Consider the following 26,912-nt stretch of genomic DNA (forward strand, 5'->3'; position numbering starts at 1 on the left):
GAACCTATCAACCACTCCCTTAAATATACCCAATGACTTTTCCTGCACAGCCACCTGTGGCAAAGAATTCCACAGATACACCATTCTCTGGCTAAAGACATTCCTCCTCATCTCCATTCTAAATGGACATCCCTCTATTCTGAGGCTGTGTTCTCTGGTCTTAGACTCTCCCACCATAGGAAGCATCCTCTCCATATCCACTCGATCAAGGCCTTTCATTCCAAGCTGCTACTATACTCTCGTAAAATGGACTTGCCCCTCAGCTTTCAACACTCTAGGGAGAACAACGCAAATTTGTCCAACTTTTCCTAATAGCTCACACTCTCTAATCCGGGCAGCATCCTGGTGAACCTCTTCTGCACCCTCTCTAAAATCTCCACATTCTTCCTTCAAGGGTTGTTTACAAAATTAGTTGATTCCCAATCCCATCAAACATCCCTCTATGCCTGGCACCATCTTAGCTAGTCACAGATTCACAGTGCACAGATATAGGCTCTTTGACCCACAGAGGCAATACCAATTCCATTAAAATCTACTTTCTCCACCTCTACTACTCAGCCTGGAACTTGGGTAACATCATCATCATCATCATTTTGTGCCATGCTGTAGGTGACCATGGTCTTTTGATGACTATCACTGACTGCTCTTGGCAAAATTGTCTGCAGAAGAGGTTTACCATTGCCCTCTTCTGGGTAGTGTGTTTACAAGACAGGTGACCCCGGCCATTATCAATACACTTCAGAGATTGTCTGCCTGGTATTGGTGGGTCATATCACCAGGACTCGTGGCTTCATGTGCCCCTGATCGGGGGCTAAGCAGGTGCTACACATTGCCCAAGGGTGGCCTGCAGGCTGCATATGTGATAGGTACATTTGAATCTGAATCTATCCCACACATAGAAGGCCAAAGGGCACCACCAGGCGGTGGCGATCTGAAGAGTACCACTGGAGCTGGGAAGCCTTGATAACCAGCGGTGCCACTTAGCCACTATATTACCTCCCCCCCCCCCCCACATGGGCATCCCCAAGGGATATTGAAGGGACTTGCGTTTAGTAACTGACACATTTAATAACGTTGCTAGTTATCTCATATTTCTGCCCGTCTTTCGGTAAAGGAGGTCTTGCATTCCGCCACGATCTGTTACCGAACGACTTTCCAGAGACCTGTCCTACATATGCCAGCAAGCCGCGTGTTGCTATGATACGGTTTCTATATTTATAACTTGACGGGGGTTGAGTTTGAAATCATTTCACAGCAACTCCATCACCGTGACGTCAGGAAAATTGGTTGAAATAACTGTGTGCCCCGCCGTTCGCAGAAGCTGAACAATATGATAGCAAACGCCTCAGCCCCTCGATTTCCGCCCAATGATTCCATCCAGGAATGTTGAGCCCGTGTGAAACTCCCAACAGCCGATTCCCGTCGCTCTGGTCGGTGGATCTGATCAAAAGTCACGAAGCCTTGCTGAATTCAGCCAGGAGGGATGCTATAATTTTGCTCAGGTCTATCGGGGGCGCCTCCAAGCTGTGGATCAAACGTCCGTCCAACATCCTTTTGCTGTATTACCGGTGGAAATGGGCCGACGCTCTCAACGACATAGTCAATCTGCATCGCAGGTAGAGCGCACGGCGTTGCTTGCTGTTGACCGGATGTACATTTATAAAACGCATACTATGTACACTCCGTGGCCACTTCACTAACCACACCCGTACACCTGGTCGTTAGTGCAAATATCTAGGCAGCAACTCAGTGCATGCAGACCTGGTCAGGGGGTTCGTTTGTTGTTCAGGATGGGTAAGAAATATGATCTAAGAGACTTTGATCGTTGGTGCCAAGCGGGGTGGTTTGAGTATCTCAGAAACTGCTGATCTCCTGGGATTTTACAGAGAGTTTCTAGAGTTTACAGAGAGTGGTGCGAAAAACAAAAAAACAACAACATCCAGCGAGCGGCAGTTCTGTAGGGGGAAACGCCTTGTTAATGAGAGAGGTCAGAGGAGAATGGCCAGGCCGGTTCAAGCTGACAGGAAGGCGACAAACTCAAATAGCCACGCGTTACAACAGCGTGCAGAAAAGCATCTCTGAATGCGGCATGTCAAAACTTGAAGTGAATGGGCTACAGCAACAGAAGACTACAGCGGGTTCCACTCCCGTGGTCACTTTATTAGATACATTTCTGTAGCTAATAAAGAGCACGCTGAGTGTATATACATAGAGGATGCTTTTTAATTAGAAATAAAGTTAAACGAGAACAATATCTGGATTAGTTTGGGATATAAATCAACCAGTTTCTCTGGGTACTGATGCGTTAATGGGCGGTAAATCCGGTACCACAGATTCAAACATCTGTTCACCGCAACGTCTCCAAAAAGTATGGGGTTTTCTAGAGCCGAATTATCCCACTGTAGCCTGTGGTTCGTACCTGACCGCAGATTCGAGGAGACTCATTAGTACCGGAAGTACTGGAATCGGCATCTCTACGCCATCATGAACTTGGTCGCCTCGATATTAATGATTTGTGCTGGTATATCTGATGGGGCTGAGATTTATAAGTCCCTAAGAAAGTTATTAAATTAAACCTTCCGATAATAAATTAGTGCAGTGCGCAGAGGTGCACTAATTGGAGAACGCGGGTCTATGTTGTAAATTCTCTGGGGTCAGACCAGATAATCTATGCAAGAAGTGACCTAGTTATCCGCTGCTAACTGGAGCTTCGTTCCATCGCGTTTGATGCTTCGTCATGAACGCGGCTGTTTATATCTTAGTCTAAGTAACTGTCTGAATTTTGCACGTTTTACTTACATATAGAATAAAGAGACATTCAAAGTGAATTTTATTAAGTTGTCATCATCTGCGGAGAAATTACTTTGGTCAGAGGGTGGTAAATCTGTGGAATTTGTTACCACGAGCGGCTGTGGAGGGCAAGTCATTGGGTGCATTTAAGGCAGAGATAGATAGGTTATTGATTAGCAAGGGCATCAAAGGGTATGGGGAGAAGACAGGGGAGTGGGGATGACTGGAAGAATTGGATCAGCCCATGATTGAATGGCGGAGCAGACTCGATGGGCCGAATGGCCACTTCCGCTCCTATATCATCATCATTATGTGCCGTGTCGTGTGACGTGGGCGATCATGGTCTCACGACCATGATTGCTCTTGACAACACACACAAAATGCTGGTGGAACACAGCAGGTCAGGCAGCATCTATAAGGAGAAGCACTGTCGACGTTTCGGGCCGAGACCCTTCGTAATTTTGTGTGTGTTGTTTGAATTTCCAGCATCTGCATCTGCAGATTTCCTCGTGTTTGCTCTTGGCAATTTTCTTTTTACAGAATGGTTTGCCATTGCCTTCTAGGCAGTGTCTTTACAAGACGGGCGACCCCAGCCATTATCAATACTCTTCAGAGATTATCTGCCTGGCATCAGTGTCTCACATAATCAGGTCTTGTGATATGCATCAGCTGCTCATACGACCATTCACCAGCTGCTCCCATGGCTTCATAGGACCCTAATCGGGGGAGGGTGGGCTAAGTAGATGCTACAACTTGCCCAAGGTTAGCGGAGAGAAAGAACGACTAAGAACACCCCGTTTGGTAGAGACCCAAAACATGGTCATGCTAAATTACGTTCAAAGGTAATGTATTATCTAAGTATTTATACCATACACAACCTTGAGATTCATTTTCTTGCAGACATTGGCAGGAAAATAACGAAATATAATAGGATCCATTAAAAAATCCTACATGACGAAGGTAGAGTCCCGGAAGTGAGTCTGCACAGGTTGTGGAGAGAGTTCAGCACCGAGGCGAGTGAAAGCATCCACGCCCGCCCTGGAGCCTGATGGTTGTCAGGCAACAACTGTTCCTGAACCTGGTGGCGTGGGACCCGAGGCTCCTGGGTCTCCCAGCCGATGGTCGTAACGAAAAGAGAGGGAGAAGGGTCAAACGTGAACAGACAGGACGGGCGGATCTTGGGCGACTCGGGGGCTCCCAACCTGTGGTTAACGGATTCCTCGGTTGATGGTGTGGTTCCATGGCATAACAGAGGGCTAAAAATCCCTGACAGACTCGGAGTCATGAGGCCACAGGAAACAGTTGAGGCCGATTCATTGGCTATATTTAAGAGGAAGTTAGATATGGCCCTTGTGGCTAAAGGGATCAGGGGGTATGGAGAGAAAGCAGGTACAGGGTTCTGAGTTGGATGATCAGCCATGATCATACTGAATGGCGGTGCAGGCTCGAAGGGCCGAAGGGCCTACTGCACCTATTTTCTATGTTTCTATGTTGAACACCGGTTCGTTTTCCGCTCTCGGGCTTCGATAAGAATCTCATTGCTCCTCAGTTTATCTTCCGCAGTTAAGATCTGGTGACTGTCGATGTTTTAGTTGGTGTTTTCCATGGGATACAGTTGGGATTCGAGAGCTTCCAACCCAATCCCATTGAATATGGATAAGAGAAAACTTGCAGGCTCTGGAAATCCAAGCAACACGCACAAAACGCTGGCGGAACTCAGCAGGCCAGGCAGAATCTGGAATAAAGTAGTCGGAGTTATGGGCTGGGACCCTTTGGCAGGACCCATTGACTACTGATGCAGGTCAGTGCCACAAAGAGGTAGCGCCTGCATCTCAAGCTATCAACAACATCATTCACTGATCGGCGCTGACTAACGCATGCGTGTTTTCATTTTCGTGGATGAATTTGACTCATTCCAACACCTCATGTCACTCGGGAAATTTTTTTAGACCCACCTCGTGTTATATTCGTGCACGGTGCGCAGCACCACTTCAGTTCCCTTTTAAAAATAAATAATTTTAACTTCTCCGCGCAGCATTCGTACCGCTGTTAATATTCGGGGTCAATGGCATAAAAAAAGGGGTTGGGAACCATTTAATAATCTTATAACAGCAGAATAGAAGTTGTGCTTCAGAATGGCTGTATTTTGGTATCTTCTGCCCAATGGGAGGGCAGAGAGGAGAGGAAATCCAGGTTGGGTGGGGTCTTTAATTATGGTGGCTGCTTTAAACAGCGGGGGAATTGGGATTTCTCTGTAAACTGGCATGGACCTGAGGGGCTCAATGGCCTTTTAAATCGTAAAGAAATATGGAAAGACTACATAACAGTGTATGCTCTTGGTTTTATGCTGCTGACACCCATCCATTTCAAAGTTCGACTTGCTGTGCATTCGGAGATGCTGTTCTGCACACCACTGTTGTAACGTGTGGTTATTTGAGCTTTCCTGTCAGCTTGAACCAGTCTGGCCATTCTCCTCTGACCTCTCCCATTAACAACGCATTTTCACCCACAGAACTGCCATTCACTGGATGTGCTTTTGTTTGTTTTTCTGCAAACTCTAGAGACTGTTGTGAGTGAAAATCCCAGATTCTGAGATACTCATACCACCCCGTCTGGCACCAACAATCACTTCATGGTCAAAGTCACTTAAATCACATTTCTTCCTCTTTCTAATATTTGGTGCCACATGATTGGCTGATTAGATATTTGCATTAACAAGCAGGTGTACAGGTGTACTTAATAAAGTGGCCACTGAGTCTATATTAAGTTCTCCATGTTTTTGTTTCACATCTATTTCTAGTGTTTCCTGTTTTTACCTCAGAATTGTTGTCCCTCTGCAAATGAGACTAAAGATTGATGGAAGGTGTTTGTTTAGTTTAATAGGTTTAAATCTTTTAGCAACACACTTGATTGCTTCTTGCAGCAAGGTCGTGATGCAGAATGAAGCTCTTTGGACTGCTAAGTGTATAATGGCTCGGATTACAATCAGTCCAGCTGGTTTCATTGCCTTGGCCCCTCCCTATAATTCTGCAAGTTCATTCCAGTCGGACACTCCGAGCATCATCCATGATAGACCATCTTCAAAAGGCTGCATCCAGCGTTCAGGACCCCACCACCCAGGACGTGCCCTCTTCTCATCATTACCATCAGGAAGGAGGTGCAGGAGTCTGAAGACACAGAATGAAGGTTTTGGGAACAGCTTCTTCCCCTCCGCCATCAGATTTCTGAATGGACCACAAACCCATGAACACTACCTCACTATTTTTTTGTTCTTTTTCTGCACTCCTTAATTAATCACATTTATAGATATGTTCACGTGTGTGTGTGTGTGTGGGGGGGGTGTATTCAACACACTATGTGTGACATATTAAGCATTATATATATAATGTGATTGATATTAAATATATATATTTCATACTATAATATATAGTATATGTTATATATTTCACTGCTGCTGCAAAACAATAAATTTCAGGACAGGAGAACATCTCTCAACTTTTGAAAGCAGTGAACTGAATGTCCAGTTGGAACATAAGATAATTGAACAGGTTTAAATACTTAATATACCACCTAATCCAATCTTCTGTAGAAATGTGGACATCAGTCATCAGGATTTAATTACAGACCTTGTATGTTGTTTGGGAATTTCAGTCAATGGCGTCTTGTGTCTTAAGGGGCTGTGTTTTCTGCTGAGTCTTTGACTGAGGGGAGATTTGGCAGAGGTTTACAAAATGGTCAGATGATATACCCATCTGATTCTAATGTGGGCATGCCAACTGAAATGAGATCTCAGGGAGAAATCAGATGACTGAACGCAGGTGCGGAGGAACAACAGATTCCCACGTCGAGACAGAAACAAAAGTTTATTCACAGGAATTCCAACAGAGGGGTGGAGCAGCACTGTGAGATGAATCATTCTCGAAGCACAAGGACCCTGCGATAAGTGCTATTCGGAAGTCCACTTTACATAATCACTGTACCCATGCTAGTCAGAATAAACTGCCACCCTACACGACTTAACCATCCCTGCCTCAGGTGCCAGAATATCCTGCAAACAAGGCACCACAAAGTAGAGTGCAAACCCGTATGTCCAAGCCTCAGTGTTTCAGTGTGTCCTTTAAGTGCTTGGCCTTTATATACTTATCAATCAGCTGATCAGATTTCCATAATGATGACCAATCAGTTGATTGAAAAGTATACAGAGGTCAACCATTCGGAGGGCCCACCACAATTACCAGCGCATTGACAATGTCTCCTTGTATGGTGATGAAACGTTTGAAGTAATTTGCCAAGATCGGACTCAGCCCAACCATATCATATTCTGCTTACTCATCATGAGAGTGTCTTGCACCTGTCCAACATACCCACCTACAGACAAGTAAATGATTTTTTTTACTTGGATAAATTCCCAGGTATAATACAAGCTTATGTTCCTAAAGACATCGTCCTGCTCTCTGAGGAAGAATTGGGTACTTCAAACACTATATTACTGTAATCTCATCCCATCCCTTCAATGTTAAAGCATTTTATCTGACAAGCTTTACAGTTATCAAACATGCCTTCATCTCGTCCCTACCATTGGGGAGGAGTTATCTTCTCATTACTACCATCAATGGGGAGCCTGAAGACACAACACTTAATGTTTTAGGAACAGTTCCTTCCCCCCGCCGTCAGATTTCTGAATGGCCCATGAACACCTCCTCACTTTTCCTCTTTTGCACAAGTTATTTATTTATTGCCAATTGTAGTAATTAATTATATCTTGCACTGTTGGCGGTGGCTGTCCGCTATATCTGACGATGACAGGAAATCTGTGCAGGATTGTTTTCAAGTAGAAAAGCCATTGCACTGGGGCAGTTCCACTCTCTTGACCTCAGAAATCCAACTCCAGAGGTACAATCAAGCATCACAAACTGGGTTTGCAGTGGATGCCCATGACATCTTCTGTGCCTCGTCATGCCCTTTGCTCTCCATGGAGCGTTACAGTATCACATGTAGATCTGCCCAGTTCGCTGGAGCTCACTTTGCATGCTAGGACAGGCATGTCCTTTGCACTATACTGCTTCAACAAAACAAGAAATTTCATGACATACTGTAAATCTGATTCTGATTATCAATAATTTTACAGCAGTGTATTTTAAGACCTTGGAAGAAAGGGAACTACCACTTGTGTTGTACTGTTTTAGTTGTGTTTCTGTGTTTGAAAATTCTCTCTGTTATTCAAGCTTGTACTATTCAGTCTGCAATATTAACTCATTGACTGGTTTCAGAATTGTAGTGTATAATGAACATACTCATAAATATATCCAGTACTCTCTAAAAATACCACAATATTAAAATATACTTACATATATGAGGGGTGATTGATAAGTTTGTGGCCTAAGGTAGAAGGGGTCAATTTTAGAAAACCTAGCACATTTATTTTTAAACATAGTCCAGCGGTCATGGAGCATATGGATCTTGGACCTCCAGAAAGTGTCCACAGATGGTTGATTGATAAGTTCGTGGCCTAAGGTAGAAAGAGATGAGTTATACAGCTCGTTACATGCACGTGCAGTTCAACTCGTTGAGTGATTATGCAGAAAGTTTGAAGTTAATAACTCATCTCCTCCTACATTAGGCCACCGACTTATCAATCACCCTGATGAGTTTATTAACTGATGAGATGAACAGAAAAAGACTCTTTCATGTCAAAGTGAAAACCGATCTCTACAAAGTGTTCTGATTTAATTACAAATATAAAACAGAAATTAATTGATTGTACAAGTATTCGCCCCCTTTAATGTGACACACCAAATCATCACTGTTGCAGGCAATTGGTTTGAGAAGTCACATAATTAGTTAAATGGAGACCTGTGTGCAGTCAAGGTATTTCAATTGATTGTAGTAAAAATATACCTCTATCTGAAAGGTCCAACTGCTGGTGAGTCAGTATCCTGGCAAAAACTACACTATGAAGACAAAAGAACATTCTAAGCAACTCCATGAAAAGGTTTTTGAAAAGCACAAGTCAGGAGAAGAATATAAGAAAATTTCCAAGTCACTGAATATCCCTTGGAGTACAGTTAAGTCAATCATCAGGACAATTAAGTCAATCATCAAGAAATGAAAAGAATATAGCACAGCTATAAATCTGCCTAGAGCAGGCTGTCCTCAAAAACTGAGTGACTGTGCAAGAAGGGGACTAGTGAGGGAGGCCATCAAGAGACAAATGACAACTCTGGAGGAGTTACCAGCTTCAGTGGCTGAGATGGGAGAGACTAAGCATACAACTATTGCCCGGTTGCTTCACCAGTCGTAGCTTTATGGGAGAGTAGCAAAGAGAAAGCCACTGTTGAAAAAAAAACTCACATGAAAACTGAGCTAGAGTTTGGCAGTCTGCTGGAAGAAGGTGCTATGGTCTGGTAAAACTGAAATTGAGCTTTTTGGCCACCAGACTAAACGCTATGTTTGGTGTAAGCAAAACACCGCACATCATCAAAAACACACCATCCCTACTATGAAGCATGGTGGTGGCTGCATCATGCTGTTAGGATGCCTCACTGCAGCAGGCCCTGGAAGGATTGTGAAGGTAGAGGGTAAAATGAATGCAGCAAAATACAGGGAAATCCTGGAGGAAAACCTGATGCAGTCGGCAAGAGAACTGCAACTTGGGAGAAGATTTGTTTTCTAACAAGACAATGACCCCAAGCATAAAGCCAAAGTTACACAGTTATGGCTTGGAAACACCAAAGTCAATGTCCCTGGAGTGGCCAAGTCAGAATCCAGACCTCAATCTAATTGAGAATTTGTGGCTGGACTTAAACTGTGCTGTTCACTCATGATCTCCATCTTGAGCAGATTTTAAAGAAGAAAGGGGAAAAATTGCAGAGGCCAGATGTGCAAATCTGATAGACACCTATCCACACAGACTCAGGGCTGTAATTGCTGCCAAAGGTGCAGGGGGAGAGTAATTATGCAATCAATTATTTTGTATTTAATAATTGTAATAAATTTAAACCAATTTGTAGAAATTTGTTTTCACTCTGACACAAAAGTCTGTTCTGTTGATCAGTGTTAGATTAAATCCACTGTGATTCCATGTGGTAAAACAATAAAACATGAAAACTTCCAAGGGGTGAGTACTTTTTATAGGCACTGAATTTTTGTAAAGGTACACTCAGTGGTCACTTTATTGGGTATTTCCTGTGCCTAATAAGGTGGGCACTGAGTAGTATGTTCATGGTCTTCTGTTGTGGTAGCCCATCCCCTTCAAGGTTCAATGTGCAGACATGGTCAAAAAATTAATTTGTTGTTCTGACCAAACATCAGATGGGGGACGGAATGTGATCCAAATGACTTTGACCGTGGAATGATTGCTGGTACCAGGCGGGGTGATTTGAGTATCTCAGAAACTGGTGATTGCCTGGGATATTCACAGGCAACAATCTCTACAGTTTACAGAGATTGGTGTGAAAAACAATAAAACATCCAGTGAGTAGCAGTTTACTTATTTACTCAAATCCAGCACGCCTGGCCCTTCAAACTGCACCACCTAGAAACCCCTGATTTAACCCTAGCCCATTCATGGGACTGCTTACAATGACTGCTACCAACCAGTACGTCTCTGGACTGTAGGAAGAAATCGGAGCACCCAGAGGAAACTCACGGGGTCACGGAGAGAATGTACAAACTTCTTACAGTCAATTCTGTGGATGAAAACACCTTGTTAATGAGAGAGGTCAGAAGAGAATGGCCAGACTGGTTCAAGCTGACAGTAACTCCGATATTACCACAATGGTGTGCAGAAGAGCATCTCTGAACACACATGTTGAACTTTGAAGTGGATGGGCTACAGCATCAGAAGACCACACTGGGTTCCACTCCAGTATCTAATAAACTGACCGCTCGGTAGAATGGATTATCTCTTTTACCTATTCATGCTGATCCTGTATCCCCCAGGCAATGGCCTAGATACAAATCATGCTTTGTAATATGAGCTTTGCAGACAGCTTGTATAATCACCTCTGCATGGATGACTTCATCTTTTTTAGCTGTTAGCTTAGTGTATCATTGCTGCAGTTTTCTCTTTATGGTTGGAATCGTGTTTCACTACAGTACAAACCACTGAATATATATTGGTGAAATTAATGTGCATAGATCAACAGTCTTAGCAAAACTATCACTTCTCAAGTTCAAGTTTATTTTCATCTGACTGTACATATGTACAGTACTGTGCAAAAGTCTTAGGCACATAAGTATAGCTAGGGTGCCTAAGACTTTGGCACAGTACTGTATTTGACAATGTGGGTGGAGAGGAAGTTTGTAAATCTGGCAGGAGCTGAGTTGTTGGGAATGGTGAGGGTGGAGCACTGTGGGTAGGGGGGTGGGACAGGTGGCAGAGAAGGAGTGGCGGGGGCATGGCGCAGGTACAAGCACACACAGCCCTGAGAGACCAGGCAAGGTCATTTGATTCCAAGCAACTGGTTTATTGATCATCACAGAATGTCTCTCTGTTGCTTCCCACCCCCCCCCCCCACCCTCTTCCCACTCTCAGTCCACAATAGAGACTCCCCCATATCAGAATCAGGTTTATCATCACTCACATATGTCATGAAACCATGATTCCCCTCTCCCTGTCCCCTTCCCGCTTTCAGTCCACAATAGAGACCCAGATCAGAAACAGGTTTATCATCACTCACAAAGGTCATGATTTTTTGTTTGTGGGGCAGCAGTACAGCGCAATACATAAAATTATTACCCTAGCTATCAATATGTGCCTAAGACTTCTGCACAGTACTGTACAACCAAATGAAACAACGTTCCTCTGGACCAAGGTGCACCCGCAATCCATATATCAAACCCAGCACATAGATCAACATATTACCATCCATACTGTAAGTTAATTAATATAATTCAAATTCATGTAGTGTGCAGCATGGGTCACCAATAAACACTCAACAATCGCTGTCCTCATGATGAGACCTCAGTGGTGACAGGGTATTCACTGGTGTCTCAGCCTGAGGGAACAAGCTGTTACCCAGTCAGGCAGTCTTAGTCCTGATGCTCCTGTACCTCCTTCCTGACAGTAGTGCGTCAAAGAGATTGTGAAATGGGTGGTTTTCCCTCGATTTGCACAAATCTCTTAAACATTCTTTATTTAAAATTTTCACTTAAGTCTTTCGCAGTTTGTTTTAAAAACATTCTACCTGGAATATTTCAATCAATCTTATAGGAGATGTGGTGGGGGGGGGGGGGGTGCAAGTTTTATATAGCGAGAGTTATGTATTTGGATCAGGCTGCCAAAAATAGCGATGGAAGCAGGTCTGATGGTGGTATTTAACAACATACACTAAACGCTGAAGGAACTCTGCAGATCGGGCAGCATCTGTGGAGGTGAATAAACAGTTGATGTTTCGGACCTTGATGAAGAGTCTTGATCCAAAATGTCGACTGTTTATTCCCCTCCATAGACGGTGCCTGACCTGCTGAGTTCTTCTAGCACTTTGTGTGCCTGTATGTGTTGTTCAAGATTTCCTGCATCTGCAGAATGTCTTGTATTCATGGTATTTAAGAGACATTTAGATAGACACATGGATATCCAGGGACTGAAGGGATATGGTTCATGTGAGGATGGAAGAGATATAATTTGATGCTGAGTTTGGCATGAGTGAAAGAGCTTGTTCATGTGATGTACCATTCTCATAGAGTCATAGAGCATTACAGCAGATAAACTGGTCCTTCAGCCCATCAATTATGCCTAGTCCCATCTACCCTCACCCAAACCATAACCCTCCCCTCCACATACTTATCCAAACGTTTATTCAATATTCCAATCCAACCAGCATTTACCACTTCTGCTGGAATCTTGTTCCACACCCTGAGTGAAGAGGTTCCCCCTCAGTTTCCTCTTAAATATTTCACCTTTAACACTTAACCCATGACCACTACTTCTCATCTCACCCAACCTCGGTGGAAAAAAAACCTGCTTGCATTTGCCCTGTCGATATCCCTCATAATTTTGTCTATCTCTATCAAATCCCCCCTCATAGAATAAAGCCCTAATGCATTCAACCTTTCCCTATAACTCAGGTTCTCAAGTTCCGGCAACATCCTTGTAAATTTTCTCGCTGCTCTTTCTATGTTCTATGCTGTTATTATAATGATTTCATGAATCTATATTTCACTGTATTCTTAAAAGATAGAATTCCTATTCTTTTTTTAAGGTTGTCATATCTTTGAATATTACAAAATGACATTTTCAAGTATCAAAGTTTCAAAGTTCAAAGTGCATTTATTATCAATGTACATATATGTCACCACATACAACCCTGAGATTCGTTTTCCTGCTGGCGTGCTCAATAAATCTACAGAATAATAACCATTATCGAATAAATGAAAGACAACCCAACTTGGGCATTCAGCCAGAGTTCAGAAGACAATAAACAGTGCAAATAAAAAAGGAAATAATAATAAACATATAAGCAATAAATATCGAGATCATGAGATGAAGAGTACTTGAAAGAGAGTCCATTGATTGTTGGAACATTTCAATGATGGGGCAAGTAAAGATGAGTGAAGTTATCCCCTTTGGTTCAAGAATCTGATGGTTGAGGGGTTAATAACTGTTCCTGAACCCAATGATGTGAGTCCTGAGGCTCCTGAACCTTCTTCCTGATGTCAGCAGCAAGAAGAGAGCATGTGCTGGATATTGGGGGTCCCTGATGATGGATGTTGCTTTCCTGCAACAGTGTTTCATTTAGATCTCAGTGGTGGGGAGGTCTTTACTCGTGAAGGACTGGGATGTATCAATTACTTTTTGTAGGTTTTTCCATCCAAGGGCATTGGTGTTTCCATACCAGACCGTGGTGCAGTCAGTCATACTCTCCATTACACATCTATAGAAATTTGTCCTGATTCCAAGCTGAATCTCTGCAAACTCCTAATATAAATAGGCAGTCTTGTAGGAATGGAACAACAATTTAAATAAAACTTTTTTTGCTGTAATACCAAAAAGGACATCTTCAAGAGGCACTGCCTCAAGGAGGAAGCATCCATCATTAAAGACTCTCACCATCCGGGACATGACTTCTCCTTATTGCCATCAGAGAGGAGGTCCAGGAATCAACGATTTAAGAACAGCATCTTTCCCTCCACCCTCAGATTTAGAATCATCCAAAAATCAATAAACATTTCCTCATTATTCATCTTTTGAACATTGATTTATGTCTGTAATTTCCCATAATTTTTTATGTCTTGTAATGAACTGCAGCTACAAAATAACAATTTTCACGACATAGGTCAGTGATAATAAATTTGATTGTTTCTGAACACAACGGAAGATGGTGTATTTGACAAAGATTTCTGTCATGTCTGTATTAATGGCATCTTCTTGAATGACTTTTATATTGTATGAATTTACTAAGTATTTGCCATGCTGTTAATCTGGTATAACTCATTTTTCCCTGTTCAGAAAACTTGAACAGGAAAAATTAGGTTATAACAAATTCATGTTACATGGTTCATTTCAAATTCTGTCATTCTTAATTAAGAAACCTGATTGAAGCTCTGAAATAGGAAACTAAACTTATTTCAGAACTACAGTTACTACAGTTTAACTTTGTAACTTCAGAACCACAGTGACAACTTTTTAACTTCGGAACCATAGCGATAACTTTTTGGCAATGTGTGAAATGTGCAGCATACTTACAGATCTTGTTTCTATAGAGATGGCGGATCAGTTCATCTTCAAAGAAACATCATGGGATCAGGAGGAAATTCACATCTTTAGCCAAGCCACCAAGCCTATGTGTGAAGAAAATACAATGATAAGCAACACCTCTGAGCTCCCCATTAATCTTTCTGTCAGTAGCAGCTCGTTCTCTTCAAATCGCAAACAAAATAAATGTTGAATGATATGTGAAGCAGGCTAATTAGCAACTCTAGAAAGGACCTTCCTTGTTTGATGTAATAGAGTAGGACAGAAGAACAGGTAGCCTTTCTACATTGAATATAGAGCAGTACAGCCAAGGAATAGGCCCTTCATCCCACAGTGTTGTGCTAAACCAATTAAACTAGTAATCACAGCTAACCAAATTAATCTATTCTACCTACAGAATGTTCATACACTTCCAATTTTCTCACATTCATGTGTCTATGTGTATGTTTCTTAAAAGTCTCTAACATTTCTGTCTCTACCACCACCTCAGGTAGTATACTCTAGTCACCTCTCAGTCTCCATGTTTTTTTTAAAAAAACAACTTGCTCCTCATCTCCTTTCTAACTATCCCTCTCACCTTAAAACTTCTGGTATCAGACATTTCAACCCTTGGGGGAAAAAAAGATATTGTCTGTCTACTCTATCTGTGCCTCTCATAAAAGGTAGGTTTTTGGCACTTAACCAACTGGAATTTCTATGAAACAACATACAATTTGCTCATGGAACTCAATGGGCCAACCAGCAATTGTGGGAGGAAAGAAACTGTTGATGTTTAGAATTAAAATCTGTCGTGAATCCTGCAGGCCTGTGCACCTGTATTTTGGTCATTGTTGTCTTATCTAGAGTCCTTAAGCCCTTGTGCCTTTTGTTCAGTCTTGTCAGGTTTATTTAAATTGGCTCACGTTTTCTGTGTAATGTAATTATTTAAAAGGGACTCCTAATTAGTGCTTATTATGGGGTCCTTGTAACCATATAACATATAACCATATAACAATCACAGCACGGAAACAGGCCATTCCGGCCCTCCTAGTCCGTGCCGAACTCTTAATCTCACCTAGTCCCACCTACCCGCACTCAGCCCATAACCCTCCACTCCTTTCCTGTCCATATACCTATCCAATTTTACCTTTTGTTTTGAGAATCTTGCAGTGTCACTCGGTCAGACCACTGATGTTCTGTTAGAATTGCTGTAAATGAACTCTTGCTTCTGTCCCTATACGGGAGTCTGTCATTCCTTTGCAGCTGGGCTCAGTCATCTGTCAGTGCACACCGTGACAGAAACCTTTTCCTTGTCGACAATTCCTTTCCTCCCACAGACACTGTTCAAGAACCCAAGAACCTGTCACCTGCTTCCAATTCATCACCTGCAGCCTATTTAATCCGTTCTCATCCACAGTCCTCGTTCACTCACCTGCAGCCTATTTAACCCGTTCTCATCCACAGTCCTTGTTCACTCACCTGCAGCCTATTTAACCCGTTCTCATCCACAGTCCTCATTCACTCACCTGCAGCCTGTTTAACCCCAGTTCTCATCCATAGTCCTTGTACACTCACCTGCAGCCTATTTAACCCGTTCTCATCCACAGTCCTTGTTCACTCACTTGCAGCCTATTTAACCCCAGTTCTCATCCACATCCCTCAGTCACTCATCAAACCAGTCGGCCTCAACCTGCCTAAAGTTTCCCGGGTTGCCTGTTGTGTTTAGTTTCTGTTCCCTCTTGTTTTGTGGCCCCTTGTGACTTGTTATTTTGTGGTTTATTATTAAAGTTATGATTCACCACTGAATCGGCTCCACTGCTCTGCTTTTGGATCAAGCCTCCTCTACATTTCCTGACAGATGGTTTGTTGCTTCATATTCTTTGCTTCTGCCATCTTTTGTGTCTCTATATTTGTGCAATGTCACTGTAGAGTCACGGTCTAGTGTTCAGAGTTCAAATTAAATTTATTACCAAAGTACATATATGTCACCATGTCCAACCCTGAGATTCATCTTCTTGTGGGCATACTCAATAATTCTATAGAATAATATCCATGACAGAATCAATGAAAGACTACCCAACTTAGACGTTCAGACAGAAGAAAAATAACAGTGCAAATACAAAAAGAAAGGAATAATAATAATATATAAATAAACAATAAATATTAAGAACACGTGATGAAGAATCCTTGAAAATGAGTCTATAGGTAGTGGGAAGATTTCAATGATGAGGCGAGTGAAGTTGAGTGAAGTTACCCTCTTTGGTTCAAGAGTCTGATGGTTCAGGGGTAATAACTGTTCTTGAACCTGGTGGTATGATTCCTGAGGCTCTGGAATCTTCTTCCTAATGGCAGCAGTGAGAAGAGACCATGTCCTCAATGGTGGAGGTCCCTGATGATGGATGCTGCTTTCCTGCGACATTGTTTCATGTACAGTAGATGCGCTCATTTGGGGGGAGGGGATTTCCTGTGATGGACTGGGCCACGTCCAATAATTTTTGTAGGATTTTTCATTCATTTCCAGGCCATAATGCAACCAGTCAGTATACTCTCCATTACACATCAATAGAAGTTTGTCAAAGTTTTGGATGTCATGCCAAATCTTCACAAACTCCCAAGGAAGTGGATGCACTGCTGTGCTTTCTTCTAAATTGTATTTATGTGCTGGGCCCAGGACAGGTCCTCTGAAATAATAACACAGAGGAATTTAAAGTTGCTGACCATCTCCACCTCTGATTCTCTGATGAGGACTGGCTCATGGTCCTCTGGTTTCCTTCCCCTGAAGTCAATAATCAGAACATAGAACATGGAAATCTACAGCACATTACAGGCCCTTCGGCCCACAAAATTGTGCCGACCATGTAACCTACTCAAGAAGCTGCCTAGAATTTCCCTATCGCATAGCCCTCTAATTTTTAAGCTCCATGTACCTAACTAAGAGCCTCTTAAAAGACCCTTTTGTATCTGCCTCTACCATATTGCTGGCAGTGCATTCCACGCCACTACTCTCTGTGTGAAAAACTTATCTCTGACATCCCCTTTATTCCTAGTTCCAAGCACCTGAAAACTATGCACCCTTAGCCATTTAATCAGCTTCCTTGGTCTTGCTGACATTGAGCAAGAGGTTGTTGTTATGGCACCACTCAGCCAGATTTTCAATCTCCTTCCTGTATTATGCTTTTTTGTCACCACCATTGATTTGGCAGTATCGTCAGCAAACTTAAATATGGCATTGGAGCTGTACTTACCCTCACAAACATAAGAATAAAGCAAGTAGAGAAAGGGGCTGAGCACACAGCCCTGTGGTGCACCCTTACTGATGGAGGTTGCCGAGGAGACGTTGCCAATCTGAACTGACTGAGGTCTGCAAGAGATCCAATTGCACAACGAGGTATTGAGGACAAGGTCTTGGAGCCTAATGATTACAGTAATTTTGAGGGGATGATAGTAGTGAATGTGATATATAAAAATGTTTAATTGTCCTTTTGATAACTTAGTTAAAGGATTTGCTGTGAGTTACAATGTTTCTGAAATTGGGAACTGTTTTCTGGCGTTCCCTGTAGGTGGAATGGAACAGAGTCTGCAGAAGCTACCAATAGTATCACCTCCCTTCGACGAAACTGGAGTGGAAAAGTATACGATCTCCATCGAAAAGGTGTTTCTGTAATAGAACTGAACTCTATTGACCAACAGCATGTGAAGTTTATCTCTGAATTTATATACTTACAAAACCGGACACTGCGGCATGCAGCGGTCACCACGGAGGTAAGCAACAACACTGGCAGATTTCATTAGAATGAGTGTGTTCACAATATAAAGGTGAACCCATTAATACTGCCTCACTATTTTTGCACTACTTTTTTTTAATATATTTCTTAATGTAATTTATAGAATACAGTATTGTGGAAAGTACATGTATATAGCTAAGACTTTTGCACAGTTCTATATTTGCCAATGTGGAGCAGAGAGCAGGTTTGTAAATCTGGCGGCACCGAAGGATGTTGGGAGTGGTGAGGATTTACTGCCATGGGAGGAGTGTGGGACAGGTGGCAGAGAAGGACTGCCAGGAGCAGGGGGGGGGGGGGTGTGGGTGCAGACACACCCAGCCCTGAGACACCAGGCAAGGTCATTTGATTTCAAACAATCAGTTTACTTATCATTACAGAATGTCTCTCTGGTGCTTCCTCCTTCCTCCCCTCTCCCTTCCCCTTTTCCCAGCCATAATTACTCTCTCTTGGCCTCCTTCCCACTCTCAGTCCACAATAGAGACCCATTATCAGAATCCGGTTTATCATCACTCACATAAGTCATGAAATTTGGTGTTGTTTTGTAGCAGCAGTACAGTGCAATATATAAAATTATTATAGTAGTGACCAAAAGTCTCAGACAATGTAGTATATTTATGTGCTAGGACTGTATTTTCTGCCTTGCATTGTCCTGCTGCTGCAAAACAATAAATATCATGGCAATAAACCTGATTCTCAGGTCGCTGTGTGATTACAGTAAAGTCTCAATAATCCACTGTCTGGCCATTTGGAAATCCTGGCGGATTGGCATCTTGCGCCCCAGATGGTGTTTGCAATTGCAACTCACTGGGCTCCCATCTCCCGGGCTCTCGATCCACTTCGCAGGGTCCCTTGCTTCCAGTGGACTCTCTGTGACATAACAGTTCCAGTCCCGATGTACTCATCTGCAGCCTGGTTCCTACGTTCCCTTTCCAATCTCTTATTCTGTTTTCCATGTCTACTTTAAACGTGCTGGGCTCACTGCCATTTTGCTGTGCAACACCTTTTCAAAGATGAAATTCATGGCACGTTGGAGTAACCATAAAAAGACATCCAAAATTCTGGAATATTTGCTAGTCCAGGACAACCAAAGTGCCAAGCATGCTAGATCAACAGCGTTTCCTATATTAAATGTTTACTTAGAAACAAAACATGGTAACACGTCTGTAGTGGCCAATTCTAACAAACCAGTGGCCGCTTTTGTCAACTTAGCACTGGATGCATGACGCAACCTCCAATAAATCTAATAATGATGTCCACAAAGTCAAAGAAATGTATTCGATCCTTTATTAGCAAGTAGCAAAACATACAATCTTGAAACGATGCAACATAAGTGTAATTAAGCATAAATTAAGCATTCAACAAAAGATATGACACCCAGTGGTCCCCAAAACCAAACTGCCCAGAACATAGCACAAATACGGAACTTGTTCCCTTTGCTTTACCACGCCCCCACCCACGTGCCTAGTTACCATAATAAACGCACAACACAGAATACAATGCAGACAGAGAACAGATACATGGCTTCTGAAATGCCATTCCGGCTCTACAGGCCTGATTATACCCATGTGAACAATTAACCTACCAACCTGTACATCTCTGGAATGTGGAAGGAAGCTGGAAATCCACATAGTCATGGGCAGAACGTACAAACTCTTTACAGACAGCAGTTGAATTCAACCTGTATCACCATGACATTAACGCCATGCTACCGTACTGCCCCAACGAACGCCTAATGACCCGCTGAATACGTTGTTCTCCTCCCCCCCCCCCACCCAGCAACCTGATAAAACAACAGAAAAATTAAAAGTGGAGTAAACTTAAATAACAGACTCAGGAACAGGCCATTCAATCCATCTAACATATTCCACAATTCAATATGGTCAATACTGATTGACTAAATTTAGTATTCGCTTCTAGCTTTCTCCCCACATTATTTTATCCTTCTATTCCTAACAATGATATCTAATTATTGCCTGAATACATTAAACAATTTGTCTTCAACTGTTTCCAACGTATTCCATAGGTTCCCGCTCTCTGGGAAATTAAATTTCTATTCTTCGTTTGGTTAAATTGTTAACCTTTTATCCTTGGAGGAAATAATTTGCAATTCTCTTTCTGTATTTTATGACAGGAGTTGATACATATGCATAACAAAGAAAGCCGGACTGTTGGGAGCTGTATTTCTAATGCCGGTATGTTTGCCTGTCTCATTTTGCTCTGTGGTAATTCCCATTTCTTTCTCCAAACTATGGAGATATTGGAACGATATTAAATCAAAAGGAGTCCCCTATTTAGACAACTGTAATCATGAAGGGAAAATGGATTTGTCATGATGAGATGGCAGAGCAGACTTGAGGGGACAAGTGACCTAACTCTGCTCCTTTACGTTATGATCTTGCAGTGAAATGTGCCAGTGGCTGCAAAAAGTCACAGGAAAGATCGCATGCCCTTCCTCTGAGGTGACTTGGGTATTAAAGTTAGCGAGCCAGCCGGTACAACTACCTGTGTCCTCACATAACACGACACTGACCTTGTGTATTCCCAGCCAAGCTAATATAGTCAAATTCAGAGTCAACGTTATTGTCACATGCACAAGTACACAAATGCACAGGTGCAATGAAAAGCTTGCTTGCAGCAACATCACAGGCACGGAATATCAGGGACACAACATTCACGAGAAAACCACTGGTCGCTGCACTCTTCCCTTAACTGATTGCCGGTTTCCTTTGTTTGGATTCATTTCTCACGAAGATTGTTGCTTACAGGAGGGTTCTGGCTCTCAGTGAAAGACAGTTAATTAGCGGAGAGTCTGAATGGTTGTACACTTTATCAATGAAAATTATGTTTGGTGTTAGACGTAACCTATTGCCTTCCTGAGAGACTGAAACATGCCAATTATTTCATGGTATGAGCTTAGTATTTAAGACTTTCGGTACTGTGCTATAATTTTAGGCATATATATATAGCTAGGGTGCCCAAGACTATTGCATAGTACTATATTTGTCAATGTGGAGCAGAGAGCGAGTTTGTGAATCTGGCGGGAATGGCGAGGGTGGAGCAGGGTGGGAGGAGTGTGGGAAAGGTGACAGAAAAAGAGTGCCAGGGTTGGGGGGTGGCACGGGTGCAGACACACCCAGCCCTGAGACATCAGGCAAGGTCATTTGATTCCTAACAATTGGTTTATTGATCATTACAGAATGTCTCTCTGGTGCTTCCCGTTCTCTCCCCTCTCCCTTCCCCCTTTCCCAACCATGATTCCCCTCTCCCTGCCCCCTTCCCACTCTCAGTCCACAATAGAGACCCAGATCAGAAAATCAGGTTTACCATCACTCATATCTGTCATGAAATTTGTTTTATTTTGTGGCAGCAGAACAGAGCAATGCACAAAGTTACTACAGTACTGCGCAGAAGTCTTAGGCACTCTATATCTATATCATTCAACCACATATGAATACAGCCAAAGGAAACAGTACTCCTCTGGGGTCAAGGTGCAAAGCTTACACGGCGCATTTAAAATAGTTAGCAAAAGAGCACGGTCTCTCTCTCTCTCTCACACACACACACACACACACACACACACACACACACACACACACACACACACACACACACACACACACACACACACACACACACACACACACACACACACACACACACACACATATATATATATATATATATATATATATCCTATCCCAAGTGCCTGAGTGACATGACCTGCAAATTGATGGTACAGTTCCCGGCAGTGTGCAGACGCACACAATCCAACCTGTCATTCCACTGATCGAGCACGGGCGGGCAGCCCGGGCTGGGAGAGGCCAGCCCACAACCAAGCATGGATGCCACGCTACACCGCTTATGGCACCTCTTCTTCTGGACTGCAGCAGTAGCAGGCAAGCCTGCAGCCTGAGGCCTAGTCCTTGCTACAGCCGATGCCGTGCAGTTCCCCTGCCGTCTGTCGCGCCACTAAAGAAGGGAAGCAGGCCTGCAGCATCTTGCTTTATCAATGTACAACAGGATCTTGCAATGCAAGAAAAGTCCAAGACAGTCACCTGCAGTTACACTGCATGCCTCATTCACACACCACTTTCATGCCTTCCTGTAGCAGTCAACAACACTGTCTGCACCAAGTCCAGCTCCTCTGCCAACAAGCAGCTCACTGATCGGGTAGGCCTGCACTACCCGAAGTTCTTTGAGTCCAGCATTGTTTTGCGATCGTAAAAAAAGACATTTAACAAATAAATAAATACCTTTGGTTGGTACCCAAGAGGCTGCTGTGCCCAAACGTGCCACCATCTTACCAGAATTAATATATATATGTATATATTCATGAGTGGTTCGGGGCGATAAACACAACTACGAATAGCACAGAAAAGGTTTGTTGCTTTAGTAGTTCTGCCATGATCCCTGTGAGGGGTATAAGTAGGGTAAATGCAAGCGGCTTTTGCTCCTGACGTCGGATGAGACAAGAATGAGAGGTCATAGGTTAAGTTTGAAAGGTAAAATACTTAGGGGGAACTGCTTCACTCAGAAGGGCGGTGCGAGTGCATAACGAGCTGCCAGCAGAAGTGATGGATGCAAGTTTGATTTCGACATTTATGATAAGTTCATAGATGGAGGGATGTGGTCCAAGTGTGGTCGATAGGGCTCGGCAGGATAAAAGTTTGGCATGGACTAGAACAACTGAAGGGCCTGTTCCTGTGCTGAAGTGCTCCATGACTCTGTTATTGAAAGAGAGAACATTATGAGAATGTTTGTTCATGATGGCTTGACGTAGGACTTTCCACTGCACTTCAACAGGGAATCCTGAAATTACTCTACAACTTTTGTACTTTACCAAAACTAAACCATTTCTCCTCTTTTTCTCCCCTTTAGAACAATCGTTATTCTGTGTGTTTCCAGAGTCGCTGGTTTGCTTGGAAATGTTCTGCAAGGATGTAATGGAGCTCTCAGAGGAATTATATAAAAACTCTGTCCATGTGTTGGAATCAAACACAACGGTCCTACCTGATCCAAATTATGAATGGTGGAGGATAAACCTTCCAGACTGGGTACAATACATCAGTGGTGTGCTGCCTGCATTAGAAGATACAATTATTAAAATTCGGAACATAACACATCAGTTTCTAGAATACTTTAAAACAACTACCATTGCTTGTAGCTTAAAGAGTCATCCAGATGTTGGGTACTATGTCAGTGATTACAGTTTTAAAGAAGCATATATGAAGAAAGTGTGGCATTTATAATGGGCTTATAATAAATATAGAGGAGAAGCAATCAATACAGACCTGTGGCACAAGGGTGGCTGTAAATAAAGACAAGGAAAGAAATTCATTCAGTTCTCATTCATTCCAGCTAATCACAAAAAATACAGTATTTGTGGAAAAGCTATGCTAGAGAATTAATAAATATCATGTTCCGATAACAATATCAATATCAATTGTTCCGATATAAACATAGCAACTAATCCTAAATGAAATTGAAACACTAAGATCTGTGTTCTAAGAATTACCATTTGTTAATAAAGTAATTCTTTAGCTTTCTAAAGTCAGAATCAAATTTATTATCAAACTTGGTGTGCACTTAGCGGGCACTTTGTTAGGTACAGGAATGTTTCCTTCTAAGTAGTGTCAGGAGTGGAACCCAGTGTGGTCTTTTGCAGCTGTAACCCATCCACGCCAAGGTTCAACATGTGTATTCAGAGATGCTCTTCTGCACACCACTGTTGTAACGTGTGGTTATTTGAGTTACTGTCACCTTCCTGTCAGCTTGAACCAATCTGGCCATTCTCCTCCGTTCTCTCTTATTAACAAGAAGTTTTTGCCCACAAAACTGCTGCTCACTGGGTGTCTTGTTTTCACACCATTTTTTTGTAAATTCTAGAAACTGTTGTGTGTGAAAATACAAGGAGGTTATATCAGTCTCTGAGATACTCAAACAACCCATCGGACACCAACAATTATTCCACTATCAAAGTCATTTCTTCCCCATTCTGATGTTTGAACAATGACTGAACCTCTTGACCATGTCAGCATGCTTTTATGCATTGAGTTGCTGCCACATGATTGGCTGATTTGATACTTGCGTTAATGAGGTGTACCTAATAAAGTGGCCACCTTGAGATTAATTGTCTTGCAGGAATTGACAGTAAAATACAGTAGAATTTATGAAAAATTATAAATAAAGACTGACAAACAACCAATGAGCAAAAGTCAAATTATGCAAATAGAAAAATAATACTGTGGAGACTTTAATCCACAAGAATAATTATACTTGTGTTAGCTCATCCCCCTGGAAGCTAACCTTTTAACAGCTAACTTGGAATCCAATTATCTAAAGCATTAAAGACCTGGGTCTATAGTCATACTCAGTCACAATCTAAAAAGTAAGCCAGATTGTACTAATTATTGTTCGATTGTTACTACATAATTGTTACTCCTTGTAGTTTGAATTTCTATGCCGACTTGTATTTTATATAGTTACCTATTATACGTGTAATTGTTCAGTGTATGTTCTAGCAGTAGCAGTTTCAAATATCGCTTTATTTGAATGGGGTTATCTGATTGGCTAACTCTTATGTACAAATTTGAATGGAATGTCTGTTATCTATGAAAATTTAATGGAAGTAGCACATGGGCTCAATCGCTCATCCCTTTGTACTCTTTCTTTGTTATCGCCTGTTCCCTGCTCTCATTACTCTTCTTATCCAATTCCCTTGTTCCCTTAGCACTTAATAAATGATCATGAGCAACTAGTTTTATGCCTCATTGTTGACTTCTGAAAGGATCTCAGATTCCAACATTGACCAATATTAAATAATTGGTTTACCAAAACAAATTATGGTTAATGCTTTGAGCATAAAATTAGATGCTGGAAATCTAACTGCAAATTCTGGAAGCACGAGGCAAATCAACCGTTAATGATTCCCTTATTCAGCCGTGTGTCATGACTGTATTAGGAATGATTATAACATTGCAGTTGTTGCTCCTCTCCAATCCTTGTGGCGCATCGGGCAGCAACCTTGTGCTGTCCTTTTAGCATTTGTCTGTTTTTTATGAGGCCGAGTTGCTAGCTTGAAGCTCAACCAGCACGAGTGGGAAGTGTGCAAGGAGCTGGCCAGATTTGAACCCCGGACCATTCACCTCGAAGTCTGATGCAGTTGCCACTACACCATTGGCTGGCAAAGTGTGCTATAAAGTGCTTAAATATATGTTAGCTCATGTTGCAGGACACATGGTTTCTGTCCCTCGTTTCATCAAAAACTTTGTATAAACTATCATTTAATGTCATTGTTCCAAAGATATAACTTTACAAATTCATAATGGCTTTACAAAAGTGAACATGAGGCAATTATTTTCTACAGTAGTTTTCTGTTAAAATATAAATGTATATGATTATTATATGCAAACATATTGTTAAATGGAGCTATTATGCATATTGCTGTTAGAGAAATATTATTTAATTGTGTTTCATTAAATAATTGTGGATGAACATTCTATCTTAAGTTGATGCCCAGTTCATTTTAAGTTATAACTTCAAATAAATTCTAAAATTACATTAATCATTCAATGTTAAGTCTTAAGAAAATATACCTTTTAGGATAGATTATTCCAATTTCCCCGAAGATTATCTATTTATAAAATTGCTTTGGGGAAATATGTCATTAAAAAAGATTATTCACTGAGGTTTATATAATTATTTGTTGACAGTAATTATTGCAATTAGATCTTTTAATTAATGACGCTATGGTGTTGACTCAAGTTTGTTGTATTTTCAAATAGTTACCTTATCATGATACGGAGATACATCCTAGGATGCGCTGCGGCACATCATCAGTGATGTAGCCTGGGGTCATCAGCTGTTTCTGGTATTTCAACATCAGATGCTTCCACTCAGCTCAGGTTGATCAGGCCCTGGCTTGTATCCTAGCAGCCTTGGTCAACGGGCCACACCTATTGATCCATAGCCATCTGGAGGCTCAGTAGCCCCTGTGAGAGTCCTGGTGGCTCTTTTCTTTGCAGCCCCCCATGATGCCAAGGTGAGAGTAGATTCTGCAAACAAGCAGCCAGCAAAACCTCTACATCCCACCTCTATACGCTCTCATCGTGCGCTTCACCCCTGCCCCTGGCACTGCTCAACCAGCAGCTGGTGTTTGGCTTCCTTACGCTCAAACGCCTCCTCAATCCAGTCGTCCCAAGGTTCTGTTAATTATACTATGATTACTTGCTTTGACGTTTCTGACAGAATGAGCATGTCAGGCCTCAGAGATAACAATGCTTAGTCTCACAGGAGTGAAATTATTTCAAATATCCATCACGTGCACAGATAAATATACAGCTGAAGTAAAACTCCAATAATCTGGAATATTCAGGACTTCGATGGTGCCAGACTGGACTTTTAAAATCAGTTATTTGTAAATGGGGTGGAGATACGTCTCTACCAAAGGAGGTGTAAGGTGCTCCTTCCCTCCACTAGCCTGCAGGTCACCCTTGGGCAAGGCGTAGCACCTGCTTAGCCCCTAGTCAGAGTCATGTGAAGCTATAGGAGCAGGTGGTGGATGGTTGTATGAGCAGCTGGTTCATATCACAAGTCCTGGTTATGTGACCACTAACACCAGGCAGACAATCACTGAAGAGTATTGATAATGGCTGGGGTCA

The 26,912-nt window shown here is 42.2% G+C and overlaps 1 protein-coding gene across 1 annotated transcript; it reads left to right on the forward strand.

Annotated features, from left to right (window-relative positions):
- Window positions 1–1,187: 1,187 nt before the first annotated feature.
- Window positions 1,188–25,759, forward strand: LOC140739727 (uncharacterized). The gene is made up of 4 exons (XM_073068191.1): window positions 1,188–1,616; window positions 18,028–18,229; window positions 20,384–20,444; window positions 23,131–25,759. The coding sequence occupies exons 1-4, from the start codon at window positions 1,384–1,386 to the stop codon at window positions 23,499–23,501; spliced, it is 867 nt and encodes a 288-aa protein (XP_072924292.1). The 5' UTR covers window positions 1,188–1,383; the 3' UTR covers window positions 23,502–25,759.
- The last annotated feature ends 1,153 nt before the right edge of the window (window positions 25,760–26,912 follow it).

The sequence above is a fragment of the Hemitrygon akajei genome, chromosome 16 (genome assembly GCF_048418815.1).
Source record: "Hemitrygon akajei chromosome 16, sHemAka1.3, whole genome shotgun sequence".
Taxonomy (NCBI): Eukaryota; Metazoa; Chordata; class Chondrichthyes; order Myliobatiformes; family Dasyatidae; genus Hemitrygon; species Hemitrygon akajei.

What these genes read in the sequence shown, in the direction of transcription:
- LOC140739727 (XM_073068191.1), top strand. Translation starts at nt 1,384, where the DNA reads ATGTTGAGCCCGTGTGAAACTCCCAACAGCCGATTCCCGTCGCTCTGG. An exon ending in ATAGTCAATCTGCATCGCAG is followed by an intron (nt 1,617 to 18,027) that starts GTAGAGCGCACG and finishes CGTTCCCTGTAG; the next exon opens with GTGGAATGGAACAGAGTCTG. An exon ending in ATGCAGCGGTCACCACGGAG is followed by an intron (nt 18,230 to 20,383) that starts GTAAGCAACAAC and finishes ATTTTATGACAG; the next exon opens with GAGTTGATACATATGCATAA.